Genomic DNA, 9,928 nt, shown 5'->3' on the forward strand with positions numbered 1-9,928 from the left:
ACTGGAAGGGACCTCAAGAGGTCATCGAATACAGTCCCCTGCCCGCATGGCAGGACCAAATACTGTCTAGTTAACTTTATAGTTAACTTGAATGACAAAACTTCTTCCTAAGCATGGCTTATTCCTAGGCTTTTTCCCTGCATCCCCGACTTTTTCCTTCTTCCTCCTTAAAGGAGATACAATCCCCCTCATACCAGGGACTGCAGCTAATGTGTCCTGCCTGGTATGGCTTCCAACATGAGTCAATAGAATAGTCCTGCCGATCTCTTTCTTCAGAGTCCTAAAACCTGACAACCTGTAACACACTGTAATAAATGATGGGAGTACCTCACAGGGAACACATATGTGCCATAATAGTGAGAGCCAAGTATTTTTAAAAAGTAACCAGGACATCAGCAAGTATCTTTTAAAGTTAAGGAACAACACAAACATTATTGCCTCTAATCTTTTGCAAAGGTCAAACACTGCATTACAATGTTATATAAGTAAAAGGGTTTCATAAACAATGAAAGCACTCTTTGTTTCTGAAACTAGACCATCTGCTCTTCTTCCTTAGGCGGCTGCTGGCGTAAAGGATGTAGATTGGATGGCTGTTGCTTGACAACTAAAGGAAAAAAATGGTTTAGTAAACATAACCAGGAAACAAGATAGGAAAGATGGAAAAATTATTTGTTGAGAGAGGACACTGATTCTAGGTGCCCATATACCTTAAACAAAGGCATAACAAATATCATAGTTTAAATAAATCTGCTTTTCTAGGTAATAATTGCCACCTAGCAGCAACCAGAGGAATTGCACCTGGGAGAAGCCTGCAAATTTTGGAGGTACAGCGATGAAGGTCCTGTAAATCACCTTTGTGATAACGAAGGATGTCCCATCAGACAATATTGTGGGCAAAAGGGGGTGATTATAAAAGGAAACATTAGCAGCCATTCCTGGTTAAAAGTTCCAATCTTTCATCACCATAGAACCAGGTTTGTGTAGTTCTCTCCTAGGGAGAGTCCCTGCTTTGGAGAGAGAAACTCACTGGGAAGCCAGCAGGCAGCATTGGTCTCAGGAAGTGTGATATGAAGGAATAGGTCATACTTTTAGCACAGAAAATATTGAACATATAAAGTAGACATACTAGTCCTAATCCATAACTCTTAAGAGATAAACCTATCAGCAGGATTTAAAATCTCATATAGAATTTCCTGGAGTCCACCACACACCCTCCTCCCCATTCGGGGCTCTGGACTTCAGCTGCAGGGCGGGTGGGTCTCAGGGGTTTAGCCCCATAAGGCATGCTGGGGCTCAGTGCTTCAGCCCTGCAGGGTGTGCCGGGGTTTGGGGGCTTCAGTCCTATAGGGCACACTGGGGTTCAGGGCGTCTACCCTGCAGGAGGTGCCTGAAAATATTTACCGGAGGTCTGCTCTGGACAGCTCCGGCTAAATTTAAGCCCTGCCTATCATGTTAAAAGCCTGCACGGAAAGAAGGCCATGAGAAAGCCTTGGCATGACAAACAAGTAATATTTCAATTCATCAATAATTTCTCATAAAAAACATCCAAGATAATTTTTTATAGTAAAGATGGACACTGTGCATCCATCCATGGAGAGGTATAATAGAGCACATTTTTAGCTTACGAGTAGAGGGCTTGGTGCAGCTGCAGGGGAGCAAACAGAGACCTGAACTGGCATCTCTAAAGGATCATAATGGTGAGGGTATGGAGGCTTTTGAGAGGGAGGTGATGAGTTCAAAGATCCATGCTGTTCCTCTGAAACTCACCCCAGGCCCTGTAAGGGCATAGATGCTAAGATATTCCCCACTACCTTCAATATTGTGCAAGAGTAACAATAGTGCTGTTGCACAACAAGAGTGTTTCCAACTCTTGTAATTTTGTCTTGTCTCATATATCATATCATTTTTTTTAATTAAAGGTCCAGCTCCTGGAGTAAAGTGATTATGTGAGAATCTCAGCTTCCATTTTTTAAAAAGTAGGTGTTTACCTCTGATGGTGACAGAGAAAAATCTGAAAACATGACCTGAGTGTACCTAATGGCTCCAAAACCATAAGGCAATTAAAAATAAAATAAAAAACCTTACTAGATCTTAATGATTTTTAAATGTTTGGGAGTGGGGTGGGAATTCTGCAGTGGGAACCTGTTAAATATGAGTATGGAAAGTAAGCACTCGACATGGGAAATAAGAATAAATTCAGTCCAGAGACTGTTATTGTACAAGCCTGTATCACCCTCTTCTGTTTCAGTAGATATGAATAGTGCTGCAGAACTGCATATTCATTCTTGTATGCACACAATACATAGCAGCAGCATGACTGTTTGCATAATATGTAATCTGCACAAATTGTTTGGTTATTACAAAATATTTATGGATTTCACAGTTGCCAGTGACTTTTACTAAAGTCTCACACAGGCCCCATGTAAAGTGGGGGAAATGGATACACTTTCCCAGACCCTAGTCCGGGGTGGGCAAACTATGGCCCATGGGCCATGTTCGGCCCGTCAGAATTTTTAATCTGGTCGTCAAGATCCTACTGGGGAGCAGGGTCGGGAGCTTTCTGTGCAGCTCCTGGAAGCAGCGGCATGTCCCCCCTCTGGCTCCTATGCATAGGGCCAGCCAGGGGGTTCAACATGGTCCCCTGCCCCCTGCAGCTCCCATTGGCTGGGAACCACGGCCAATGGGAGCTGCAGGGGTGGCGCCTGTGGGTGGGACAGTGCGCAGAGCTGCTTGGCTGGCGCCGTGTAGGAGGGGGAGACATGCCGCTGTTTCCTGGAGCTGCTTGAGGTAAGCGTTGCCCGGTGCCTGCCCACCTGAGCCCCCACCCACGCCCCAACTCCCTGCCCCAGCCCTGATCCTCCTTGGTCCCAGCCCGGAGCACCCTCCTGCACCCCAAACCACTCACCCCCAGCCAGAGCCCTAAACCCCCCCTCCTGCCCTCCGAACCCCTTGGTTCCCAGTCAGAGCAGCCTCCTGCACCCCAAACCCTGCATCCCTAGCGCCACCTAGAACCCTCAACCCCCCCCCCCCCATGCCCCAGCCCCCAATTTCATGAGCATTCATGGCCCACCATACAATTTCTATACCCAGATATGGCCCTCAGGCCAAAACATTTGCCCACCCCTGCCCTAGTCCAAGGTAGGGACCAGCCAGAAGGCACAAGCCCATCAAGTCTTCTAAGTATTGATGAGAAAAAAGATCTTACAAGCCTGAGGAATCTCTCTTGATCATAGTAATCGCTCACTGCTGATGTTATTGAAGAATTAATGCAACTTCAAGATCAGTGTCCCAAACTTCTATTGGAAGCATGTCTTATGACAAAAGGTATGGGAATTTTGCCACCATTGCTGCAGAAGAGAGGTAGGAAACTGAAACAATTTCATTATGAGATACCTGAGGAATAATGTTCTATCACCCAGAAGATAACTCTGAGCCTTTATTCAGAAGGAATGTGTTCTATGAAATTCTGGACAATGTTATCTGTGAGTTGAAGCGCTGCTACAAAGCAACTGATGACATTAATTTTATGTTCCCTTTGGTTCTAAGGTATATCACACTGTACCCTGCGGAACTGAAAGCAGCATCCAAATGTCTACTTCTCCTATGGTCCTTAGAGAGAACTTTCCATCGGAAATGGTGCATCTGAAAAAAATCTTCAGCTCTGCTTTTGGCAAAGAACATGAACTGCCACCATTTAGAACAAAAAACTGCACGTCATTTTCAGTGACGCATACATAGCCTAGGAATCGTTTCACCCATTGCCAGTGTCTGGGTGAGAAGCTAAAAGAAGTTTCAGGGAGCTGGCCCGCATCAGAGTGCGGCTCGCTGCTGCGGCCCAGGAACGCTTACGTCCCCTGGCTGGTTTGTGGTTTGACCTGGCAAGACAAACGGATGGCAGCGAGGTCACTGGTGATTTTGCAATGAAAAGAGCTAGGCGGGTGACGCGGCCTCTCACTGCCACTTCACAAACCCACGGGGCAGTGACTGTCTGTGCAGGCTGCGGGGGCCCAGTCACGGGTCTGCCCTGGGCCAGGGACACAGCACCTGCCCTTAGGGGGGAGAGCAGCGGGCTTCTGTCCCCTCCTCCTTCCAGAAGCCGGCCCGCAGCTCAGGCGGGCTTTGCTGGCGTCTCTCCCCGCCCAGTCCGGGCAGGGGCCCCCAGCTAAGCACTGCGCACGCGCTGTCCGCTTAGGCAGCAGCGTGTTCCGGCTCCACAGGGCCCCTGCTGGAGCCTCTCTCGGGGCGGGGGGGGAGACGGCACAGCCACATCCGCCCTTCGATCGATGAATCTGGAGCGGCTGCTCTTCTCTGGGGAGAGGGCGGAAGTTCTAGTCTCTCAGCCTAGACTTATCGCTCGCTGAGCTGCTCGCCGCTCAGAAGCTCGCGTCGGAGTTGGGGAAGGAAGATGGTGAGGAAGGGGTCGCTAGGGCGGGCTGGGCTCAGGGAACGGGCTTCTGTTGGGCCCTGGGCCGCTGCCGCGCTGCTGAGCCCGGGCCGAACTGGTGGCGGGATGTGGGAGGGGCCGTGAGTCAGCGCTTCCCATGTGCGGCCGGGCCAGGCCGGGGGATGTCCGCGCGCAGCTCCGGCAACCGGCGGGGACAGGCTGGCCTGGCTTCGCCCGTAGCGTGTCCTGGGGCTTCCTCCGCTCTCCCCGAAACCCGCCCCCGCTCTTTACAGAGCGATCTCCCTCCGTTCAGAGACCGACCTGCCCCACCAGAGAGCATCCCCTTCTCCTAGAGCGACTGACACCCCCCTCCCCCCCAGCAACCCCCTTCCCTACAGTCTGACCTCCCTGCTTCACATAGATCGTCTGTCCACAGCAACCTCATCTCCATTCAGAGACAGACCAACACCCCCCACCCGCCCAGCGTAACCCCCTTCTCTCCACACACAGGCCTACCCGCAGTCCCCTATATATAACCCTCCCATGTTCTCAGCTTACACAAGCCAAACCTGTATATAGGTTTCCCCATCTGATTCCATTCCATATGAGCCAAGTTTTATTATAGTAGCTTTTAATTTCTAATTTCAAAAAGAAGAGTGGAATAACAGATAACATAAAATCAAACCCTGTATACTTTAGATATGCTTTAATATGCAATAAGAGAATATTTTACAAGTCACTGTATATAAACATAAAAAATAGGCCCAGATACTTGCACTTGTGAGTAATGTTATGTACCTGACTACTGGTGTGAGTTATCATGTAAATCCAAGAGTTTATTATGCTTTATGCCATGTCAATGGTATCTTTTTGGTGCCCTTTCAGGTCACTCCCTATGGTAGCTATGTACAAGATGCCATTATAAGGAAATTACATACTTGTAGTTGTTGTATAATTTTTTTACAATTGTTTCAAATGCAAACAAACCCTTTATTTCAGTGCATTTTGAAATCATTAGTTAACTAACTTCCTGTGAGGAAAAACAAACACTTATTTTTCAGTAAACAAAAATCAGAGAACAGAAAATTAAACAATTGCAGGATTGGAGTTTTGAGCCATGAATAATTCAGCAAGGTACCTAAGCATGTGCTTAACTCAGCATGTGAGTAGCTCCATTACTTACTTAAAGTTACAAATGCTTAGATACCTTGCTAAACTGGGGCTTTAGTTTAGGAACAATGAACTGTTGGGTTAATGGGTCCATGTGCCTGCATTGCACAGTAATCCTTTGATTTTGCTGAGACTATCCACAGGATTCTGTGTGTAGGGTGCTTATTGCAGGAAAGGGGCCTAAGTCTACAGAGGACCTACAAAGTTCATAGCACAATAAATTTATGGAGTATAGATAAGACCTTGGTGTCAAGATAAAGGTGAAGCCCTTTCTCCTTTAGATTTGTAGAAAAGTATTTTTTGTTACCTCACATCTCCCTGTTCCTTGCCACCTGTCTGAAGCTAGGGTGAGTGAGGACTCCACTTACCTTCCTCAGCCTCCTGTTGCTGCCCTAAGGTTGTGTCTGCTACTTCAACCTCTGCAACTTTCTGGCGGATGGGAGGTGAAGGGGGACATCTTTTTATTCAACTCTTCCCCAGACTCTGTGTAAATATTTCTCCTCTCCACAGTTAGACCCTGGAGCTATTATCCTGGGTACTACTTTTTCAAGCAACAGCAGAATGAAATTGACCTGATTCTTGTCAGGTTTACAGTTGTCCACTGTGTAATGAATACTAGCAGTGAAAACTAGACAGTTTTCTTTTTGCTGCAGCTTGGCATTCCTCACCAGTAACATGGCTCCTAAGAGAGCTTTGTTATCATTGATTGGCTGTCCATGCTTGAACACTCTGGCTTCCCACCCAAAAAAATCTGTAGACAATCTGGAATTGGTGTTAGTTAATGCAGACAGGATTATCATTAACACATGCAGGAAATTAATAGGAATTTCTGCATGTTTCTCTGGGGATTATAGTGCAGTGAAGCTTTCCACTGCCCCCAAACTAGCTATATCCAGATACCCAGTTACAATTGCTGCTGTTTGCTGCTCGGATACAGACACATCAATGTGTTAAGAGGCTGGTGATGCCTTTTGGGTTAAATATCTTTAAAAAGCAATTGTCTCCTAATTTCTTGTAGCCAAGGTACTGTAGATATGATATATGGTCACAATGCAAGTTAAATGTAGACTGTGTGTCTTGTGCGGAAAATGTTTTGAGGTGTCATTTTGTGTTAAAGTAATTCAGAGCACTGTAAGTATTATGCTGATACAGTAATGTTGTATTTACTAAATAATGGTAAATGTGCAGAAAAATATATTGTGGTCAAGCTCTTGTTTTAGACTGGAGAAATTGTGTATGTTGTATTAAGCAAAGAAAATTAATATAATTGAAAGCTCAAAGGCTTTCTTTTCCCTGCTGCATATTCTTTTCATACTAATGAGTTGGTTTTGTTCACAGTTTCGCAACCAGTATGACAATGATGTCACTGTCTGGAGCCCTCAGGTAAAAGAATATAATCGTGTTACTTGCTTTCCATTTTTCCTTTTCCCTTTTTTCACTATTATGGTAGTGGCATGAAGGCAGTGGATGTCCTGTTCTGGTAGCTCAAGGAGTATGATGCTGCTAATGCTGCTCCATAAAGCAACCTTTGAATGTTTTAAAGCATAGTACGAATAATGCTATGTGCCTAACACACCAGGGAACTGTTAAATATGCAGTTTTGAGGATGAATTTTGTGATTTTGGTTTTTATAGTTGAACTTTACAATAATTTCATTAACCAGTGTTTTGCTTATGTACAGAAGATATATAACTATATACTAGATATGTTCTGCAGGAGTGTGTTTAGTTCTTTTTAAACTCTAATGTTGGAGTATTGCTGAGAGGCAGTCATCCAACACTTCATATTGCTTTTGTAATGTGAAATGTACAAACTTTCAATTATATAATAGGTGTACACAAGCAATGTTATCAACTAATATCAGGGTGGATTTGATTTAAATCAAATTGATTTAAATCACTAGTCAGGAAGGCTCGATTTAATCATGGATTTCTGCATAAAAGTGCATTCTGGAATATGCTGCTCAAACAGTTTCACTTTTGTTTCTACTGCCTGTCCCTCCCTTCTCACATTTATCTCCAGACTTCTTCTCCTTGTCCAGATCTATTCTGCCCCCAACAATCTTCTGTTCATTGAACTTTTTGAAACTTTGCAAGTTTAGAGAGAGGTAAGGGATTGACGCTATGTACACAAATCTGCAGAGGGACAATAGGATTGAGGTCTGTTATTTCTTCTCTCTATATTTTTTTAATTTATTTTAAAACATTTTTGCTGTTAACAAGCATGTTATCTCTGGAGACACAAATTCTGTTTGAGAACTGTAAAACTAAGCATCTCTGATGGTATCTTCTAGACTGCATAGTGAATCCCGTTGGGTAGATAGATTATTTAGGTTAATCTTTATATACAGAAGCCCCTGAACCCCCATATGATTAGGTCCCTAATCCATGAACTATTGGAATTTATTTACAAAACTTTTCTTATATTGTCTCATACTATAGAATTAGAATGTATAATCCCTATTCCATGAGATATCTTTGAGTTATAATGTATCTTAATTAAAACTATATTTAGATTGAATGCTTTTTGAGGAAAAAACTATCAAAAAAACCAACAACCCTGATTTAAAATAAAAAAATCAGATTTAAAAAAAAATTGATTTCTATCCATTCTGATTAATATATTTAATGAGATATTTGCAAACATAAAATGGAGAGTGGGAAAATGCAAAGAATTGAAGAATTGAATTATAAAAGGATAAGTTGTCTCTGTGATGCACTAACATTCTGTAGTTACAGTGTCTTATTAATTTTCTATGTATTTACCTGGTATCTGCTGTAACATACAATGTGTAATTATGGAGGCCTCATAGTGGCTCTAAGTTAAGGTTGCATTGAGAGTTACATGTAGCAGGAATTAAACCTTTTGATATGAATAATATATTGTACCTTTTCTAAACTTACAGAGGTTAGTGTTTGAGTGCAGAATGAATCTTCTGAAAACTAATAAGCAAACCTCATAACTAGTTTAAGAATTTTAAAGAGGTCCCTTTGCATAGTTTTTTGCGAGTCCAATCTTTTTTCAGATACTGTAGCAAATTACAGAAATTTTGAGATCTGAAAACCGACTCACTTCTAGATTTTAGCAAAATCAGAGATGTATGCTATTTTTAAAGTTTATTAATGTTAGTGTAAAGTGTAAAAATTACTGTTTCTGCACAGCAATTATTATTAGTGAGGATTTTCGTCTCATACAAATTCCGGAAAATAAAATTTCAACTAATAATGGTTTCTAGCCTCTTGTGAAAATCTTGAAAACTTGAACTGAGCATAAAGCAATGCAGGGTTGTCTGTTTTACTTTTTATTGGGGTTTCAAGTTTATTTCAAAATCGTGAGGCCTAGATTTGCCTTCACAGATCTTTACTATGAGATCATGTGCCCTGTTATGAGTGACAGATCTCATTTCAAAGCAGCTAACCAGTTGGGTATTGTGTTTTCTTGAGGCAAGTGAAATTGGTAGTGTCAAGAAGCCAGACTGCCACAGTTACAATCTTACAAGTTTGCCCTTGAGCCTTCCCTATTCTGTAGTATTGACTGCAGACTGGTACGTGTCTGGTAAAATTTTCAAGCTATGGTGTTGAGATCCTTGAATTAAAGGTGTTATGTTACTACACTGTGTCTTCTGTAAGGTTGCCTATTACCATAATATGTGAGTGCTATACTCCTATGTTTGCCAAAGGCCTACTCAATTCCTATCTTGTTTGTCTGATATAAAACCCTGCTGCTGTGTTGTAACTTAACTATCCACAGAAGAAATCTTAAACTTGATATGCCCTTGTGTTTATGCCACATATACTAAGCCATATAAAAACTGCAGCAAACATGGTTTGAAGCTGCATGTGAAATGCTGAAATATTTGGGATTTAATATGCCCCCAGGCACCAGTGTTTTAGGAGGAACAGCCAAGTAATTGCTGTTAATCAGATATGGTACTTGTTAGTGATATACAAACATTATGTGGGGTGAGACATAAGTAGGGTTACCATTCATCCGGCTTCCCCCGGACATGTCCGGCTTTTTTGAGTTAAAAATAGCGTCCGGGGGGAATTTATCAATGTCCGGACTTCCCCCCCATGCAGAGCGTGCGCGGTTTACAGGGCAGCCGGCTGGATCGTGCCACTCGCACGGGCTCCGGCAGCCAGAGCCCTTCCTTCACTTACCCCTCCTCTCCCCTGAAACTTGAGACCAGTCCCCTCCTCTCTCTCCCTCCCTCCCCCTCCCTGCATTCGCAGATCGCCGGCTGGCCATTCGCCTCGGCCTCCGGCAGTCTGGAGCGCCGACCCTGCTCCCCTCCCCCGCTTCCGAGCGCGCTGCTCTGCAGCACAGTAAGGGGGCCGGGGGTCAGAGAAGCGGCAGGGAGGTTCGGGGGGGGGG

The 9,928-nt window shown here is 43.9% G+C and overlaps 1 protein-coding gene across 1 annotated transcript in view; it reads left to right on the plus strand.

Annotated features, from left to right (window-relative positions):
• Nucleotides 1-4,252: 4,252 nt before the first annotated feature.
• PSMA1 (proteasome 20S subunit alpha 1) overlaps nucleotides 4,253-9,928 on the plus strand; it is a 13,969-nt gene continuing 8,293 nt past the window's right edge. Inside the window, exons 1-2 of the mRNA XM_034770142.1 lie at nucleotides 4,253-4,408; nucleotides 6,893-6,937. Coding sequence (XP_034626033.1) covers nucleotides 4,406-4,408; nucleotides 6,893-6,937 — 48 coding nt within the window. The 5' untranslated portion in view covers nucleotides 4,253-4,405. The remainder of the gene's footprint in view (nucleotides 4,409-6,892; nucleotides 6,938-9,928) is intronic.

Source organism: Trachemys scripta, chromosome 4 (genome assembly GCF_013100865.1).
Source record: "Trachemys scripta elegans isolate TJP31775 chromosome 4, CAS_Tse_1.0, whole genome shotgun sequence".
Lineage (NCBI taxonomy): Eukaryota > Metazoa > Chordata > Testudines > Emydidae > Trachemys > Trachemys scripta.